This window comes from Neofelis nebulosa, chromosome 3 (genome assembly GCF_028018385.1).
Source record: "Neofelis nebulosa isolate mNeoNeb1 chromosome 3, mNeoNeb1.pri, whole genome shotgun sequence".
Lineage (NCBI taxonomy): Eukaryota > Metazoa > Chordata > Mammalia > Carnivora > Felidae > Neofelis > Neofelis nebulosa.
The window spans coordinates 203,676,285-203,696,376 of NC_080784.1; the positions used below are offsets into that span (position 1 = coordinate 203,676,285).

Below are 20,092 nucleotides of genomic sequence, written 5' to 3' on the forward strand. Positions count from 1 at the left end.
AGTCTGCTCTTCAGGCACAAGGAGTCAGGGGGAAACCCGAACTGGGAAAGTCTTAGCACACTGGTGTGAGGGGGGCGGGTTCGTCCGTTCGACCCAGCCCCCGCGCTCCTGGACGGCACTGGGCTCTCCTCCACTGACTCTGACTTGCGCTCACCTTCAGCGCGGGCCCCCGGGTCTCCGTCGGGAGGGACGCCAGCACCAGATCCGCTACCAAAGTGGACTTCTGCAGAGGGGAGGGGCCCGCGCTCAACTCGTCACCTTTCTCTTTTTTCTTTTTTACAGCTTTGGGGACAAATAACTCACACACCATACGGTTCACCCACTTAAAGTACACGGGTCAGGGGTTTCCTGTCTACTCACAGAGACGTGCGGCCGTCACCACAGCCCGTCCTAGAGCAATGTCGCCCCAGAGAGGACCCGGTCCCCCACCCCTCGCCCCCCAGCCCAAGCCCAGCCCCCGGCCGCCGCTGGTCTGCTTCCTGTCTCCAGAGACCCCCTGGCCTGGGCATCTCGCACGAATGATCACGCTGCCTGTGGCACAGCTCACACGCCTTTAAGGGCCCAGCAAAGACGAGGGAGCCTGGTCCCAACTGGACCGGGCCCTGGGGCTGCCACCTGGTGCCGCCTGACCCGGGTCGGCGTTTCACTTTTAACTTAGGATAATCTAAAATGTGCTCAGTCAGTGGCCAGAAGAAAGTGCCCCAAAACATACAAGGATGAGACGAAGCATCTCAGACAGAGGTCAGCAGGTGGGGTGATGTATCCCCGATCAGCAGTGTCTAAATTAGAATTTGGATCCCTGAGTGCTCCGTTCCGCGGTATTTCTAAACTGGAGATTTTTCTAGGAAATAAAGAAGGCCAAAGAAACGATTACTTTTCTTATAAGTAAGCAATTAAGCAAAACCTTGTCCAGGGGGAGAGCTGGACCCCGACGTTCTCTCCAAAAGCTGTGCTGTATTAATCCAGTAATCCTGTGAAGTAGAGAAACGGAGACTCAGAGACACTGGGCACTTTTTCCAGAGTCACACAGCTTTCAGGGGGTACGAGGACTCAAAACCCAGCTCCTCCTATGGTCCCACATATTCCAGGTCTGTGGAATGCCCAAACTGGGGACTCCAGGAAGGTTGCCGCCCGAGTCTTTAACCCAAGAACCCATTTGAGGTCTGATGTGTGACGGGAGCTCTGGTGGCCCTCCTCCTCCGTCTCCTGTGTGTCAAGGTCGGCTCAACCGGCTAGACCCCAGACCCTGTCACCTCTCAGCCTTCAAGAGGGATGAGAGAGGAAACTGATGTCGGAGGCCTCTGTGCAGGCAACCCCTGGTGCGTGGCTAAGTCACTGCCCGTTGCAGCCCCTGGCGCCCTGGAGGGTGCTATGCAGAGACCTGGGACCTTGTCCTGTGGCTCTGTATTCTGTCATGGGGCTGCCAGAGGGCTGTGGGCAAGAGTGCGGCCTTGAGCCTCTGTGGCCTGGGGAGACTCAGGGAGGCCACAGTCCACGGAGCACATCCTTCTCAGCTCGTCTGTTCTCCCCGGACCCCCAGTCCCGCCCAGGGGTGAGCTGGGGTGCAGGAGGCCAGGAGACAGGAGAGGGTAAGGGGTCTGTTCCTGCTCCTACTTCTGGAAGGCTCCTGGCTCAGTGACCCTGGGGAAACAATGCAGGCTCAGAGTGTGGACACTGGATCCAAGCAGCCTGGGTCGTCGCCCCAGCTCCACCACTGCCCTTGGGTGTGTTGCTTAAATGCTCTCTGCCTCAGTTTCCCCACTGGTGAAATGGGGATGGGAGTGGGGGATGTGGAGAGTGTCAGTGACCCACACCTCACGTGGTGCTAAGCTCGGTGCTGGCAACAGAGGCAGCTGTCAGCCGATGGGAGTTGCCACTGAAATGATTATTACAACGGGTTTTCCTGCCCCTCCAGCCAGGGCACCCCCCAGGGCCGCCCTCAGGGTACCCACTGATGCTTGCCAGTGGGCTCTTCACAGAAGGCACAGGGCTGAGGGTGTGTTACAGCCATTATCTGGTGCCTGGGCTACTGTGGCTCTGGATGGATGGATGGATGGATAGATGGATGGTGGTGGATGGACAGATGAATGGATGGATGGGTGGATGGATGGATGTGGGTGGGGATAGATGGATGGATGGATGGATGGATGGTGGATGGGTGGATGGATGAATGGATGGATGGGTGGGTGGATGGATGGATGGATGAAGGGATGGATGGATGGATGGATGGATGGATGTGGGTGGGGATGGATGGATGGGTGGCTGGATGGATAGATAGTGGATGGACGGATGGATGGATGGATGGGTGGATGGACAGATGGATAGATGGATGGAGGATGGATGGATGGATGGATGGATAGATAGATAGATGCTGGATGGACAGATGAATGAATGGATGGGTGGATGGATGGATGTGGGTGGGGATGGATGGATGGTAGGTGATGGACAGATGGACAGATGATGGATAGATGGATGAATGGATGGATGGTGGATGGGTGTTTGGATAGATGGATGGATGGCTGTGGGTGGGGATGGATGGATGGATGGGTGGATGGGTAGATGGATGGGTGGACAGATGGATAGATGGATGGAGGATGGATGGATGGACGGATGGATAGATGGTGGATGGACAGATGGATGGGTGGATAGATGGATGGAGGATGGATGGATGGATGGGTGGATGGATGGATGGATGGATGTGGCCATGGGCTGAGTAGGCTCCAGGAGTCACATTCCATGACCTGGCACCACACGTGGGAATGCCCACTGCGTGTTGGGAGTGCTCTCGTGCTGGGAGAACCCTCCCCTGGAGAAGCCTGACTGGCTTCATCCACAAGCCGGGTCAACCCGGACCTGCTGGTCTTCACCTCCTGATCAGCCTCAGAGCCTCCTTCCTGCCCTCCACCTCCTCCTTTGAGGTGCTCCTGGCCCTGCCTTCCCACCTGATAAGCCTCAGTCCTACCTTTCCTCGGAACACTTCTCCCACCCAAGTGCTGACTTTGGCTCCCTTCCCTCCCTTGCAGCCGGACTGCCACCTCCACCTGCACCTGCGATGGGCAGACAACCCCTACGTGTCGGGCACCGTGCACACCAAAGACACTGCCCCGGGCCTCATCATGGGCGCAGGTAGGAGGAGCCATCACTGCCTGAGGGATGCTCTCAAGGGTAGAACTGGATGGCCATGGGCCTGGGTCCTTGGTGTGACTGTTGGGGGCAGGGGGCAGTGTCTCCAGGAAGCTCATCAATCATGGCACAGCCCAGGGGGTGAACGCGTGGCCCACAGTGGGCACGAGATACGTGCTGCTGTGTGGGAAAATGGATGGATGGATGGATGGATGGCCAACTGAAGGATGGGATGGGTGAGCCATGGGGGATGGGTGAATGAATAGGTGGATGGAGGAAAGAGTGGACAGTTAGATGGCCAGATAGGACTGATCACAGAATGGTGAGTGGATCAACAGAAGGATGGATGGATGCATGCGTGGATGGAAGGATGGATGGATGGATGGATGGATGGATGGATGGATGGATAAATGGATGGATGGATGGATGGATGGATGGATGGATGGATAAATGGATGGATGGATGGATGGATGGATGGATGGATGGATGGATAAATGGATGGATGGATGGATGGATGGATGGATAGATGGATGGATGGATGGATAAATGGATGGATGGATGGATGGATGGATAAATGGATGGATGGATGGATGGATGGATGGATGGATAAATGGATGGATGGATGGATGGATGGATGGATGGATAAATGGATGGATGGATGGATGGATGGATGGATGGGAGAATGATTTGTGTCATGGCTGACATGTACTGATCCCTGAAGAAGGTTCTAGTTTAGTCGGGGAGAGAGACACATGCAAGTAACATGAGGAAAAAAATCAAAGCGTAGACTGGGCACGTGCCTGTCTACACCCGTAAACCAGAGCCTCCTTCGGGGATGTGTACAAGTACACTGATAGAACAAGGCCTAAAATAAGGATTATTTGAGTTCTTTCAAAATGGAAAGCATGTGTTGCGAACGTGTATTGCCAGGTAGTGGCTGGCATCATATTTTCCTTGTAATGTGCAGGGTTATGTGCCCTCCGGCACCCAGCGCTGGGACAGCCCTGCCTGCTCCCGCCGGCTCCCATGGGGGTGGGAGCCCTGGGAACCACTGATAGGAAGGAAGGGAAAACGAGGGAATGTTCTTCATGCTGGCAGTTGTCCTGGACAGGCCTTTCCTCCACCCAGGCACTGAGCTCTTAACCGCTGCACCAGCCCTGAGAGGTCACTCCCCACCCCCTCCTCCCAGGAAGCTCCAGGTTGCTGGGTGTCACTCAGGAAGCCAACCCAGGCTCCTTACGAGGGGAAGCCCCCAGGGCACTCCTGCCTCCCAGCCCCTCAAAAGCACTGTCCTGATTGGCTGAATCCCCAAATTCTTGACCAAAATACAAAAGGCACAATTTTAAATGTATCTGTGGCTCAAAGGCCTCAAAAACCCGGAATGAGCTTCCTGGCTGCCCAACAAAGCAGTGAGGATCTGGAGGTGTGTCACCGGGAACCAACCGGCCACGCCCGAGGAGGGTGGCCCAAGGCAGCCTCCCTCCCTCCTGACCTCCCTGCCTCTCTCTTAGTCACATCCCTGGACCTCAGTTTCCCCACCTGTAAAATGAGGGCACCGCCTCCAGGATTCTGCAAGCCCTTCTGCACTGACAGCCTGGGGACACATTCCGTGAATGTCCCTTTATTTGTCCCCGGTGTCTGTTAGGTGACTGGCAGCCTGAAAGCTCTGGTAGATGGAGCATGGAGAGCAGACAGCGTCCCTTGAAAGACAGACATGTGCACAGCTGAAATTACAGACCGGGGTTCGCCTGCTGAGTAGTGCTGACACGGCCACATTCACCGCGGCTCCGTGTGCGATGCGTGCGTCCCAGCGCGCCTGTTGGCATCTGGAATGCAGCGGAGATAATACCCCCGTCATCCCGTTCATCTGTCTAGCTAGCTCGTTTCACTCATTCCGTGGCCATTTCTCAGCACCGTTCGTTTGCCAGACGGGGGAGGACACGGGGTTCGGCACCTGCCCCTCTGCCCCTCCCTCGTCGTGCCCCTTCCCGCCTCCACGCTGCCGACCGGGCGTCCCCTCCACCTGGCACGGCCTTTCCTCTTCCCTTGGGCAGAGCACATTTGTCTCTCCGGGCACAGCTCGGGGGTCACTGCCTTCAGGAGTCTCCTCCTGATGGCCTTCCTTCCCGGGTCCATCAGCCGTCCCCTGTCTGCTCTTACGATCCCTCGGGCTTCTAGATATCCTGGCTCAGCCTGCGGTTGCAGGGCATGCTTCTTCTCCTGCTGGATTGAGAGCTCTCTGGGAGCAGGGGCCATGGTTTATTCATCTCGGACCTCCCTCAGCTCTGCACAAGGCTCGACAGACAGCAGGTGGCCAGAAATGCTGTTGAATAAGTGCAGAAATGGAAGAGTGAGTGGAATTGGTGAAGAAGAGAAATGTGAGGATGGAGGGATGATGGATGGGTGAATGGACAGGTGGATGATGGACAGACGGGTGGATGGATGATGGATGGACGGATGGACAGACAGGATGATGGATGGATGGGTGGAGGGATGGATGGATGATGGACAGATGATGGATGGATGGATGGATGGATGATGGACGGATGGACAGGTGATGGATGGATGGATGGATGGATGGATCAATCAGTTGATTGATCAATGATGGATAGATGGACAGATGGATGGATGACGGACAGATGGATGGATGATGGATGGACGGATGGTTGGACGGATGCATTGGTGCTTGGTTGGACCTCAGGAAAGATAGCAAGCAAACAACCCCTCACCACTCTGGTTGGGACTCACTTTCACTCATCTGAAGACAATCCATTCCCTTTGGAATTTTCCACTGACATCTGTACTTGACTCTGGATGAGATAGTCCCGAGAGTGCCCCGTAAATAATGCTGCAAATTGAGAGTGACGTATGAGTCACCCAGGGCAAGGGCCTCTGGGGCTCCAGGCAGGAGTCCAAAAGGGCTTCAGCATCACCTCAGGTCCCCATGGTCTTGGGGGCTGTCACCCCTGGTCCCTGCCAAGACCACAGGGGCAGAGCGGAGGCCTGCCAGCTCCAGTTCATTGGAAACTCTGCTCATTCCAGCCCTTCCCAGGGGACTGTCTGGGGCAGGCTGGGCTCAGCCCAGAGGCCACCATGACCTTCCTGGCACCTGTGCTGTGTGAGGTGGATACTGTTCCCTCCGTGGAAGCCCATTTGGACCATTTCCTCATCTGTAAGCTGCGGTTGGCGTGGACACTGAGCGGGGCGTCTTCCCACTGTGGCACCACCCCAGGATTCAGTCTGAGCCTGTAGAGGGCCTTGAGGGTGGTGACCCATCAGCCAGTCTGGCACTGGGCTCACGTGAACCACGGCCAAGGGGGACCTCCTGGCGGCCCAGTTGGTTTGGTGGCCCCTTCACACCACCCTGCAAACGTCCACTCGACAGATGTTTAATGAGCACCTCCCCTGTGCCTACCGTGCCTCTCACCTGTACTGCCCCACGCTGCCGGACTTCTGGTCGCCCCTGCAGCCAGCCCCCCGAGGGGCTGTCTCCAGATGCAAACCCAGCTGTGCCCTGCCCCAGCTCAAAGCCGGTCGGGGGCCACCCCGACCCCATGCCGGCCCACCTGGAGCACGTCCTTTTCGCCAGTCCCTGATCAGCAGCCCACATGTGTTCTTGTACACTCAATCCCTTGGACGCCTCGAGTGCCTGGGTCCCGCCTGCACCCGGGGCCCTGGCGGAGCTGCGAGGCTGGCTGGCTTTGGGCAAAGCGAATCCTTTACTGCACAGACTGGGACCCAGGGCCCAAGCATAGAGGTTCCACAGGCGGGTCAGTGTAGGGAGAGTACAGAGAGGGGCACACCCGCGGGTGGCTTTCGGTGTGAGAGAGGCAGACCCGGGGCACACGTAACTCTCACGGGGGGATGTGTCTGGGCACAGACCTTGGTAAGGCTGGCTGACCCTCAGGGCGACCTTGCCCCTGTTCCGGACCAGGTAACCTGGGCTCGCAGCTGGTGGAGTATAAGGAGGAGATGTACATCACGTCCGACTGTGGGCACACCTGGCGGCAGGTAAGGATGCGGAGGCCTGGCACATTCCGCCCCCATTCCATGGAGACGCCCCCCCCCCCCCCCGCCGAGTCTGGGCTGGTGGGGGGGGCTGGGAGGCGTCCAGGGGTGATGGTTCGAGGCAGCAGTAATGCAGGAAATGGTGGAACCTGCCAGGGCTCCCCTGTGCCCTTGTGCAGGGCCTACCTGGAGCTGACATTCCCAGCCTGGAGAGCTGAGACGGCGAGGGAGGGCGGGCGGGCTGCTGGTCCCGGGGGCTCCGGGCAGGGGCAGTGCAGCCACGAGGCCCAGTGCAGGGCTGAGGCTCTGGCCCGGGAGAGGCCTATGTGCCTCTACACCAGCTGTTTGCTTCCCGCACAAAAGGCCTCACCGGGTCCACCCGCCTCCACGGAGTGACGGTCCCTGCATTAAACACGTAAGAAAATGCACCGAACTTCTGTGTGCATCTACCCTCCCAGACCGTGTCCGAAGCTCTGTTTCAGGGCAGGGTTTGCGTGCCTGAGGCCCCTCTGGCGGCCCCTCCCCCAGGTAACACTCGGGACAAATGCTTTACTCCCCAAGGTACCCAGTTTACCTAGAGCCTTAGTGCAAGGCCCTGACATTTTTCAGAATATGCAAGAAACAAGGAATTTTGAAAAGGGCAAAAGAGACTTAGTTATAATATTTCTATTTCACCAAAACTAGTGAAAGACGCCCAAACTTTCTTAAAGGTCACCTTCCGTCCATTTATTACAGAAACATGCACCCCGTTCGGGTGAAACAGACAAGGTGCTCAAATTTCATAGAAACTGACTGCAAGACATTCCTGGTGGCCACTGTCGTTCAGCAACGGGCTGAGACTCCACACTTGGGAATGCGGGAATCGGACGGGAGAATGTTGATTCTGGTGCAGCGGCGGGGGGGGGGGGGGGGGGCGGGAAGAGGGGCAGGAGGGGTCGTCTGGCCTCGGCGGGGTGCGGGGGGGGGGCGCCCACGTGTGCGGAGGAGGAGAGACCCTCTGGGCTTGGAGTTCGCGGTGGGGGTGGGAGGCGGCGGGGGACGGGCTGTGACAGTCACAGAGGGCACCGCTCAGCTCAGGCACGTGGTCAAGGATGTAACAAGATGTGTCTGGGAAGAGGACTCTGGGAATATGAATTACAAGTGACGGCGTGTACAGCTGCTTAATGGACATAACCTCTTCAAAACACAAGTTCCCAAGGATGGTAGAAAAGCAAAACAACGACCAGAAGACGTCCAAAGAGGGCCCTCTGAGTCTGGGGTGTGGGGAGGCAGGGGAGATGGGGACCAGAGACCGCCTGCCCCTCCCCCCGCGCCCCCAGCCCTGCTGCCTGGGGGCTGATCGAGGCACAGAGAACCATAGCACCGGGAGCTCCAAAACCCCGCGACCCCACTGGGGAGGGCTGGACCCTGGAGCCCCCTCTCGTGGAGTCCCAGGCTGATGGGAATGGAGACGCGCTGGGGGTCCCCTGCGATAGCTGGGAGGCGCCCCCATCTTGGGGGTGGGGGGGGCGCGGGGAATGTCGTCCAGGGAGGAGCCACTGGCTGGGTGTGCACACGCATCGGCGGGTGGGCCCGCGCGTGCCGCCCGCGCGTGCCTCCCGCTCTGGGACAGTCAGGCTCTGAGGACCCGCCCGTGATGGTTTCGTGGCACCGCACGCTGCCGCTCCACGGCCTTATCCCCCGGGAGAGAAGTGAATTCGGCCCCCAGTGGAGCAGGAATGAGGGTTGCGGCCGCGCGGGCAGAGGCCTCTGCAAGTTCAAAGCATCAGGAGCAGCGCCTTGGGGGAGACAGATGCGTTCGGCGTGGGACTGGCAGCTCAGGGGTCCCCACGCGGCGAGGAGGCTGGCTTCTCCTTGCATATTCCCCGGGACGGGGAGCTCACTCTCTCCTGGAGGAGGAGCCCGGCTGCTCGGGAATTCATTTTCCTGGGCTGGGCCTCTGCCCCTCTGGTCCGTCGCCCCCCAGCACCCACGGGAAGCTGCGAAAGGGAAACGTGTTGCCATCGCCCTGCTCGTAAGCCTCCCGACCAAGCCTCCGGTGCCTCGCCGCTGTCTGCAGGAGGAAGTCCCGCCCGCTGCTGACACGTGTGCCCTCACTGCCCAGCCCGGCTCAGGGGCCTCTGCCCCCCGGACGCGCTGCTCTTCTCGAACCTCCTGCACACCCCCCACGATGCCCCGGCCCCCCTCGGATTAGCCCAGGCGACACTCACACTGCGGCCTGCACCCGGGAGCGCCCGCTGACTCAGACCTGCACCGGATGCGTCCAGAAACCTTGCCCGGGGCCCACCCCTGCGGTGGCAGAACGCGGGCTGAGTACCGAGTGAGAGGGCGTCTGAGTGGGTGTCACTGAGACGGTGACCTGCCTCCTTGGGGTCTCTCCCCGGGCCCAGACTGTCATCCCTACCCCTGGACCCCAGCGCCCAAACAGAGGAGACCCGGAACACTGGATCTGCTGGATGAGTGAACAGTTGGGGTGGAAAAGTATGAATGTTTCTTCCGCACGGTATCCTAAAATCCGCAGACCGTCCCCTCCCTCATCCAGGAAACTCTACCTCTGTTAATGTGGCCTCCAGCAGCACACTTATCCCAAGCACCGTTAAGATTGAGGACCCCAGGCGCACCTACTCCTCTGACCCCTGCGGGTGGCGGGGGGGGGGGGGGCTGTGAGTCCAGGGAGGGTGCCCGGCAGGGGCGTGTCCGCGGGGCACCCAAGTTAGTGCTGTGAGCCCCCACTGCAGCCTGCAGCCTCGTTGCACACAAAACACAGCCTGCCCTCCCACTGCGGGTGTCCCGCTCATGGAGACAGGAGGCCGTGGACTGAGTCAAGGTGGGGGCTGGGTCCGAGACCCGGGGTCTACCGTGGATTCGCCAGACAAGCCACCGGGTGTCTTTGAACCTCTGGCCCCTCTTTGGAAGATGGGAAGATAACCTCTGAGCGTGGTTGCCACTAACGGGACCCTGGATGCACACACAGCAGGGGCCACCGTGGCCACCACCCCGCGCCTGTCCTCATCCCCCTCCCCCACGCCACCTGCACACGTGTTTAAAAACTAGTTCATAGACACCCAGCCCCCTCTCCGGGCTCTCCTGGAAAAGCTGGCCCACGTTTCGGCAGGGCGCTTGGAGCCGGCCCCCGCCTGGCCCGCCTCGCTCGTGCAAGGTGCCCGCCGGCGTCCTAGAGGCCCCTGATGGGTGGCAACCGTCCCCGGCAGGGAGGGGCTCACCCACGCCTGGCCCTGTAGGTTCCCCTTCTCTGGGTCATTTTGCCTGGCCTGACATCCTCCGGCTGCAGACATGAAGTAGGGGAGAGAGCGCGGGCTCTGGGGTTCATCTGCTAACTTCCCACCATTTCTTACAAGGGGCCTTTCTTCTTTATTCAAGCCGGAGTGTTTCCCAGAGAACTCCTATGAGCAATGGGAAACACCGGCAGGACTGTGGAGAAGGTGAAAATACCTGGGGAAGGGTTTCGTAGACCAGGGGGACAGCACGTGCAAAGGGCCTGTGGTGTGTTCAGGGAAAGGCAGCCAGGGTGGCTGATGTGTGGGGGCAGGAGGACGTAGGCAGGGGCATCTCCTGCAGAGGCCTGGAGGCCATGAAAGGGTTTGGGTGGGATTCTAAAGGCCGTGGCGGGCCACTGGAAGGTTCTGGTAAAATTTTACATTCCTGACGTGAGGGGCATCTTCTCTGCATCCTCCCCACCGCGTCCTGCCGGGTCTGGAAAAATCCAGCCTTCACGTGAGGAAAGACTCAAGTTGGAGGGGCGGGAAGAAGGCGCTGTCCGATGTTCTTTGGGCGGTTCCCCCGTTCCTACGCGCTCATTTGTCCTAGAACGTTCCCTCCCCGAGTCAGGGGAGTTTTTCCGGGTCTGGTCTGCCCAGGCCAGAGCAGGTGCAGCCGCGGGACCGAGGGGGCCGGCTGAGCCCCGCCTGTTCCGGCCTCGCCGGGCACTGAGTGGGTCGTGGTCACCGCCGGCTCGGCCCTGCCTCCCTGGCTCACGAGAAGCGTCCCCCAGGCCCCAAGCTGCCCGTGCGGGCGGGAGGCGTGGCCCAGCCCCCTTGCCAAGGGCTCACTGAGACCCTGGGCAGCTGGCACGGAGGAGCGGGCTGGCCCAGGTGAGGGGCTGGGGAGGGGTGGGGGGTCCCGGCTCTTTCCCGACTCCCCCCGAGTTCCCTGCGCTCCCGCCGCAGAACCACAGGTCCTGACGGCCGACGGGGTGGGAGGTGAGTGGGCTCCGTGAGGGGGCCGCTTCTGGGAGAGGTGCAGGGTGAGTGACGGGACAGGGGATGCCGGGGGGGTCCAGACCCTTGCTCGCCGTTTGGATTCTGTGCTCACAGAAGATCTAGCGCAGGCCCTTTGCGACCTGGCCTGACCCACCTGCCTGCTGTGAGGTCCTGGCATGCACCGCCCCCCCCCAGGCCTCAGCTTCCTCATCTGCGAAATGGGACCCGATCCCAGGGGCCACCCAGGGTTATCTCCCCCTGTGTGAACCCTGTCCAGGGCGCCAGGCCTTTTGTCACCTGAAGACGTAGCGGCCACTCATTCATTCACTCTCTTACTCATTCATTCATTCATTCATTCGGTCATCCATCCCCCACACAAGCTCCGCCCCCAGTTCTGAGCTGAGCCCCAAGGACCACAAAGATGACTCAGAGGCAGGCCCTGCCTGGGCCGAGCTCCCTGGCTGGAGGAGACAATGACAAATAGTGTAGTTGGTGCTGAGGCTGTGGGCCCAGAGGCACTCCCCACCCGGCCTGGCTTCAGGGAGGGCTTCCTGGAGGAGGCAGCATTTGAGCTGAGTCTTTTTAAAAAAAAATGTTTTTTCTTTAATGTTTTATTTATTTTTGAGAGAGAGACAAACAAGAGAGAATGAGCAGGGGAGGGGCAGAGACAGAGGGAGACACAGAATCCGAACCAGGCTCCAGGCTCTGAGCTGTCAGCACAGAGCCCGATGCGGGCTCGAACTCACAGAGCTGTGAGATCATGACCGGAGCCGAAGTCGGACGTTCAACCGACTGAGCCACCCAGGAGTCCCTTGAGCTGAGCCTTAATGTCAAATTGGGGTTTACTTGTCCTAAACGCCCTGCTGACTTCCAGTGATTTCTTTCCCGACTTCACGCGTCCCCGTACAGGTGCGTGAGCTTTCCCCGCAGAGGGCCGGCTTCCTGCGCGTTTATCTGCAACTCAGTCTCTCGCGTCACTGGTCTAGAAGCTCGTTCGTTCAGGCCACGCGCACTGAGTCTGGGGGGTGCCGGAGAGCATGGGGGGGGGGGGCCCGGGGACACGGGGAGCCCTGGCCAGCTTCCTGGGGCTGCGTGAGGACACCTCTGCCCCCAGAGAGTGACCCACCCTCAGAGCGTGGCCCGCCTCTCTGCAGGTGTTCGAGGAGGAGCAACCACGTCCTCTACCTGGACCACGGCGGCGTGATCGCAGCCATCAAGGACACCTCCATCCCCTTGAAGATCCTCAAGTAATGCCATGGGGGACCAGCTCGGGAGGCGGGGGCAGGGGGCATTGCAGGGTGGGTGGGGTTCCTCCAGCTGGGAGCTGCCCCCGGCTGGGCCTGGGGACACAAAGAAACAGGGAATGGCAGCACAGTAGGGTCCGCAGCAGCGGGGGGGGGGGGGGGGGGGGGGGGGGAGGGGGCAGAGGAAGACTTGGGGCTGCGGGGCCCAGAGGAGGCCCCCATCCCGGCCTGGGGGAGCAAGGAGGGCTTCCCAGAGGAGGTGACTTTCAAGCATCAACAAGAGTTAGTCCCGTGGAGGAGGCAGGGCCACAGGCAAGGAAGCCGGCAGCGTGTGTCCAGGTGAGAACAGGTTTGGATGGGCTTCTGAACATCTAAGGGGCAGTTGTGGGGAAAGGAGGGCAGGTGTGAACTCTGGACTCGGAAGGCAGAGAAAGGCAGAGCCGGGGGAGCTGCTCGGAAGCCAGTATCACTTTAGTCTGAAAAACAGTTTTCTGCGTTGCAAGCCGGTGGCACCGTGATATGATGAGTTGGGGGGCAGAACGCCCCTGTCCCTGGCCCGGCAACGCCTGGGCTGGGCTCAGGCACCAGGGGTGGGGGTGGGGGCTGACCTGGATGCTCCAAGCCCAGACAACTGCAATCCAGGGGCTGAAAAGCAGCTGCAGTGTACCCAGAAGGCACGCCCAGAACGCCTTAGCTGTGGTGTTACTAAGGAGATGCGGGTGCTGCTTGGGGCCGGTGGGCGGCTGCTGTGCCCCCGGGAAGGGGTGCAGGTGCGGCCCGGACCTCCTCTCCCAGCCCCCTCGGCTGGGCAGCACTGGCCCCCGGGCTGGGGCGGGGCTGGATCCAGCAGGGCCGCTGGGCCTGGCCCCAGGGAGTGCTGCCGCCCGCCTGCCTGCGGTGGTGACGCCCCTTCTCCTGGCAGGTTCAGTGTGGACGAGGGCCTCACCTGGAGCACGCACAACTTCACCAGCACCTCTGTGTTTGTGGACGGGCTCCTGAGTGAGCCGGGGGACGAGACGCTGGTCATGAACGTGAGTGCCCACGGCAGGGGGCGGGCAGGTCCCAGCCGACCCCCAGGGGGGACCTTGCTGCTCCGAGGCGCGTTCAACACCGGCCTCCCCACCCCCTCCCTGGCCTCCTCAGCCCATCTCCACCCTCACACCTGCCTCCTTGTCTCTTACTGTCCACTGTTCCTGTCATCCCGGGGGACGTCCACCACCTGCCCAGGATCGCCTGGCTGGTGAGGCTTTGAAGCCAGTCAAGGGCCAATTCTGGGCCACCTGCCCCAGGCTGCCTCTGGAGCTACCCTCCCTCCTCCCCCTCCTCCCCCTTCCTCCTCCCCTTCTTGTCCCGCCTCCACCCCTCCTCCCCCCTTCCTCCTCCCCCTCTTGTCCCTCCTCCCCCTCCTCCCCCTCCCTCCTCCCCTTCTTGTCCCGCCTCCACCCCTCCTCCCCCCTTCCTCCTCCCCCCTCTTGTCCCTCCTCCCCCTTCCTCCTCCCTTCTTGTCCCGCCTCCACCCTCCTCCCCCTCCCTCCTCCCCCTCCTCCCCCTTCCTCTTCCCCCTCTTGTCCCTTCTCCTCCCCCTCCTCCCCCTCTTGTCCCTCCTCCCCCTCCCTCCTCCCCCTCCTCCCCCTTCCTCTTCCCCCTCTTGTCCCTTCTCCTCCCCCTCCTCCCCTTCCTCCGCCCCCTCTTGTCCCTCCTCCCCCTTCCTCCTCCCCTTCTTGTCCCCCCTCAACCCCTCCTCCCCCTCCCTCCTCCCCCTTCCTCCTCCCCTTCTTGTCCCGCCTCCACCCCTCCTCCTCCTCCTCCCCCTCCTCCCCCTTCTTCCTCCCCCTCTTGTCCCTCCTCCCACCCCTCCTCCCCCCCATCCCCCTTCCTCCTCCCTCTTCTACCTCCCCTCCTCCTCCCTTCTCCCCCTTCCTCCTCCCCCTCTTGTCCCTCCTCCTCCCCCTCCTCCCCCTTCCTCTCCCCCCTCTTGTCCCTCCTCCTCCCCCTCCTCCCCCTTTCCTCCTCCTCCCCCCTTCCTCCTCCTCCCCTTCCTCTCCCCTCCCTCCTCCCTCTCCTCCCCTCCTCCTCCCCCTCCCTCCTCCCCCTTCCTCTTCCCCCTCTTGTCCCTTCTCCTCCCCCTCCTCCCCCTTCCTCCTCCCCTACTTGTCCCGCCTCAACCCCTCCTCCCCCTCCTCCCCTCCTCCCCCTTCCTCCTTCCCCTCTTGTCCCTCCTCCTCCCCCTCTTGTCCCTCCTCCACCCCTCCTCCCCCCTTCCTCCTCCCTCCTCCCCCTCCTCCCCCTTCCACCTCCCCCTCTTGTCCCTCCTCCACCCCCTCCTCCCCCTTCTGCTCCTCCTCCCCTTCCTCCTGCCCCCTCTTGTCCCTCCTCCACCCCTCCTCCCCCCCTTCCTCCTCCCCCTCCTCCCCTTCCACCTCCCCCTCTTGTCCCTCCTCCTCCCCTTCTCCTCCCCCTCCTCCCCCTTCCACCTCCCCCTCTTGTCCCTCCTCCACCCCTCCTCCCTTCTCCTCCCTTCCTCCTCCCCCTCCTCCCTCTTCTTCCTCCCCTCCTCCTACCCCTTCTCCCCTCTTCCTCCTCCTCCTCTTGTCCCTCCTCCCTTCCTCTTCCTCCCCCTCCTCCTTCTCCCCTCCCCCTCCTCCTCTCCTCCATCATCATTATCATGAACTCTTGGCACCTGGAAGGGCTCAGAGGCACGCTGTGCAGAGCTGACCTGACGCCCAGACGGGCCCATGTGGGGCAGGGCCAGGCCGGGGCCCGGGTCAGGCTGGGCCTTGAGGCCACAGGGAGAGCTCAGACCCACTCCGGGCCAAACGCTGCACTAGGCACCGTGATCCCTGTTGGGATCTGAGAGGCTGGGCCTGAAACAGGTGCCCGGGGCCTGACTGCTCCCACCCAGACACCGGGGAAAGTGGGTCGGGCCCTGGAAGGCTCCTTCCTGGGCAGTCTGACCTCCCGGGGGCTCGTTCAGGCAGAGCTGACCCACAGGCCGGGCCAGGGCCTGACACACTGCATTTCTACCAGCTGCCTCCTTCCTACGTGTGCCTGGCCGCACTTGGGGCGACACAGCAGGGCTCTGTGCCCTCTTCTTGCCTTGTATTGATGACGCCTGTACTGGGAGACCGAGGGTCCCCAAAATGCACATCTACCCAACACCTGTGACTTTCTTTGGACATGGGGTCTTGGCAGATGTGATCGGCTGGGACGAGGTCACGGTGCAGTAGTCGGGGGGCGGGGGGGCCCTAACCCCACGACCTTATGGGGGGGAGGGAGGCCGACAGACACGCAGGGAGAGCGTGACCGGGAGGTGGAGACTGGAGGCCACAACCCAGGACTGCCAGGCCGGAAGAGGCAGGAGGGGACCCTCCCCCAGAGCCTGTGGCAGAGCCCCACCCTGCAGACACCAAAACTTCCCACTTGTGGCTTCCAGGCTTCGTTGTTCGCGGCCCTCGTTCGTGGAAGCTGGTTAGGGCCCCCGCATGCTTCCCTGCTTGGCTCGGGGCCGGGGCGCCTGGGCCGTGAGCACCAGTCTCTGTGGTCAGCCTCCCTAGCTCTTGCCTCTTTCTCCCGTGGGCTCCCCAAGGCAGGGCAGGGGACAGGGACAAGGCAGGGGAAGGGACAGCGCCTGCCCCCGCTGACCAGGCCCACCTGGCTCCACACCACAGAGGCCACGGAGGCCAGCCCTTCCGTGGTCACTCCAGCATGATCTGCAACGTGCCGCCCGCTGTCCGGGCGCCGAGGACCCCCGAGGACCCCCGGAGCTGGTGGCCCGGTGGGCAGACCGAACAGAAGAGTGGCACACGTCCTCACCCGTGGGACGGAGGCTGGCTTACCAGGGCCAGCCGGGGGTGGGGGTGGGGAAGGGCCGTACAGGGCTCCAGCTGTGTCTTGGGTGTTTGGGAGCAGTGACCTTGAACTGGGACGGGATGGCTAAGTCATGGGCTGGAGGACGAGCTGTGGGCTGAGCAGGAGCAGTGCCTTCCCACGTCATGATCGGACCGGCCCTGCCCTGGAGCAGACAGGCCCGGCCAGGAACAGCGCCCGGCGGCCTGACCCCTCCCCTGCCCGCTCAGCCCGCGGTGGCCGTGCGCCCCGTGGCAGGCACGGATTTACTGCCTGGGAGCGATGCCCTGGCTGGACTCCCTGGAAGCGACTGGTTAGTAATTAACAGCTCACACTCCCGTCTGCCCTCCCAGCTCACGGTGGGGCCCCCACGCTGCTGCGACCTCATCGGCTCTCCCCCTGGCTGCGACGGGCCGGGCACTCACGCTTCTGAACACCCCAGAGAGGCCCGTGCAGATGAGCCCCCAGCCTCAGGCCTGAACCGGCGGGAAGTTGCCCGGAAAGCACACTGCCGCCCCGCCCCACCCAGGCCTGCCGGGCTGTCCTGTCCCTTCGTTAGTGGGAGGTTCTCCCTTAAAGAGATTATCTCCCCACTGAGACTGTTTAAGTAACCCGCCAGGCAGGCTTTGTTTGGGAGACAGGAGACCAGGGGACTGACCGCAGGGGAAGGTCAAGGCCGGGACAGAGGGAGGCTCAGGGACCTCGAACACCAGAGGAGGCCCCTGAACCAGCCTGGAGAGGCGGGAGTTTCATCCATAAGACAAAGATAATAGTTGTCTACCTCGTGGGACTGTTTTGGGGAGCAGAGAAATCGCTGCGTGTGCCGGCATCCTGCACAAACCATTGCTAACCTACCATCACTCCTGAAAAGGCCAGGGCCGCCGTCCCCGTTTTAAAGCCAAGGAGGATGGGGTACAGAGGGAGTGAACCTGCCCAAGGTCACAGACGTAGGAAACGGGGCACGAACCCAGGCCCGGATCAGAGCCGCCCTGTGAAAGCAAAAGCCTTCTTCAAGTATCAGCCTCGGACATTCAGAGCCAGCCATCATGGGCCCAAGAAAACACTCCCACACATTTCTCCTCTGCCATTCTGGAGTGGGATTAGCATCCTTTCAGATCATGATTGACCTTCCCCAAGTATCCGGTCCCTGTCAGCACGCATGGAAGGGGACTGAGTCCAACAGGGCGTATCACCTCCCCCACCCGGGTGCTCGACCTCTGGTAATATGTCCCCAAATGCTGCAGGCTGGACTAGAGAAGGATCAAGGACGTGCAGGCTGGGCCCCCTCCTCTGTGGTGGCATTTGGAGCCCAAGTGTGGGGTATCACAGGGAAGCCCCTGAAATAGCAGCCTTTGCAAAGACGGAGGGATTTGGGTACACAGTGGGTACTCAGCAGATGACTCCTGAGTGCTGACGGAGAGGAAATGGCCCAAACGGGCTGGGTGACCTTGGGCAAGTTACTCAACCTCTCTGCGCCTCAGTCTCCCTTTCTGGAAAACAGGAGTGAACTCCTCTCACGAGGCTGTGGCGAGGATTAGACCAGACAGCCTATGTGGAGCCCCCAGCACATCATGGGTGCCCCGTGAAGGTCTGGCCTCCGGAGAGCACCCAGGGTGCTCCACTGCCCTGCTTCCTCCGCTCGCCAAGGCTGGGGCCACGTGGTGGGCGGCAGATGAGCACAAGGCTGAGGTCCTTCCCGTCCTGCCGCTGTGAGTCGGCGTGCCGACTCCTTACTCCGGATTGCCGGCAGTGCCTGGAAAAACAGCCTGTGGCCCGGTTCTGTAGAGCCGGGGTCTGGGGCACAGACCCTCCCCCCACCCGCCCCCTGCACGGTGAGGCTGACGGAGGCGGGAAACGCACCGCCACAGCCACCTGACCTCCCGTCATTCTGCAGCACACAAGCAAGGACCGTGGGAGGCTATGGAAGGGCCCGGGGGCTGCTGGGAGCTGGGGCTCCTGACACTGCACCCACTTCCTGGGTTATTGGTGGGGGGGGGGGGGCGGGGGACGTGTGGGATGACCGCCACGCGTGCAATCCGGGAGCCACAGACGATGCAGGATGATGGTGGGGATACCAAGGCCAGGACCACATGCCTGCAGCCGGCTGGGCGTGGTGCTGGTGGGGGGCGGGGGTCCGGGACTCTGGCCCCCGGGATGGCCCAGCCAGGGCCGGGAGGTGTCGCCGAGGCCCGCAGGGGAGGTGGCTTGCACCCCGAGTCGGGACGGGCCGGCTCAGGGGATTTCCCTCCCTTCCCTCCTCCTCCCTCTCCAGCGTCTTCGGCCACATCAGCTTCCGCTCAGACTGGGAGCTCGTCAAGGTGGACTTTCGGCCCTCGTTCTCCAGGCAGTGCAGTGAGGAAGACTACGGCTCCTGGCACCTCAGCGACCTGAAGGTGGGCCGGGGCGCAGGCGGGGAGGGCCCCCTCTGCCTGGCCATCCCCCCCGCCGGCACGGCCCCAGGAACCTGACCTGCCGGACGGCTTCCCAGAACCCCGGCGGCCCCGGACGTCCAGTCCTTCTGCCGGGTTCTCCGGCCGCCTCGTGGGGCCCGGGCTGCTCCGGGCTTGGGTCTGCAGCCGGGCTCAGGGGACTGCAGGCCCCGACCCCACCGCGGAGGCCCGTGCGCTTGGGATCCGGGAGCCGTCGTAAGATGGGAGGGCAACACAGTGCCTGCATCGTGTATTACCCAATGCCCCACTGGGGCATGGGGCAGCCCCACCCCATAATCTCAAGCACACAAATGTTTCTAGAACAAATAATGGGATAGTCGCACTAAGTGAAATAAATGAGGGCTGGAAACGGCCCCTGCAGCCCAGACCAGGTTGTGTTGCCCGAGGCGTGATGGGGAAGCTCGGGGTTTCAGCATGGGCGGCTCCCACACCTGCCACGTCACCCTGCCCGTCGCAGGGAGGGGGCGGCGCCCATTGGGAGGACGGGCTGAGGACTGGCTGTGTGTCCACCTGTGCCCTGAGGGCCGTGGCTCCTCCGAGCTCCTGCACCGGGCGTGCACCACGAGGGCGGGGGGCAGGGGACACGGAGAAACTCAACAGACGCCTGCTCTCCTGGTCTCCAGCCGCCCTGTGACCCCAGGGGGAGCTTGTACGCTGTGGGGGCTCAGTGGATGCTTGTGGGTTGGGATGGGAGGGAGGCTGCCCCAGCTTGACCTCAGCCACGCCACTTGCCCTTCCGGGCCTCGGTTTCCCCATCTGTGAAAGGGGACACTGCCTTGGTGGCCGCCTGGGGGTTGAGAATCAGCTATTTTCGGGGAAGGACAAGATCAGCAGCCCCAGATAACGGAGAGCGGTCGACCCTTCTCGGCCAGCTCCTTACGCCGCGCTCCCGCTGCAGGGTGACCGCTGCATCATGGGCCAGCAGAGAAGTTTCCGGAAGAGAAAGCCCACGTCCTGGTGCGTCAAGGGGAAGAGCTTCACGTCTGCGCTGGAGGCCCGGGTGTGCCGGTGCCGGGAGTCAGACTTCCTCTGGTGAGGACCGCACCCGACACGGGCCTCTCTCGGGCGTCCTAGGCAGCTTCACGCGGTGGCAGCCACCGCCACCCAGCGCGGGTCTGAGTCACGCTCCTCCTGCCGCCTTATTCTGTGCATTAGAGCCAAGACTCAGTCCAGCGGCGTCACGGAAGGGCGTTAAAGAACT

At 61.9% G+C, this 20,092-nt stretch overlaps 1 protein-coding gene across 1 annotated transcript in view; it reads left to right on the top strand.

Annotated features, from left to right (window-relative positions):
- Positions 1-20,092, top strand: part of SORCS2 (sortilin related VPS10 domain containing receptor 2) — a 472,981-nt gene that overhangs the window by 412,011 nt on the left and 40,878 nt on the right. Inside the window, 7 exon segments of the mRNA XM_058723168.1 lie at positions 3,024-3,126; positions 7,058-7,134; positions 12,506-12,520; positions 12,522-12,598; positions 13,518-13,623; positions 18,712-18,834; positions 19,790-19,923. Of these exon segments, the coding sequence (XP_058579151.1) occupies positions 3,024-3,126; positions 7,058-7,134; positions 12,506-12,520; positions 12,522-12,598; positions 13,518-13,623; positions 18,712-18,834; positions 19,790-19,923 (635 nt within the window).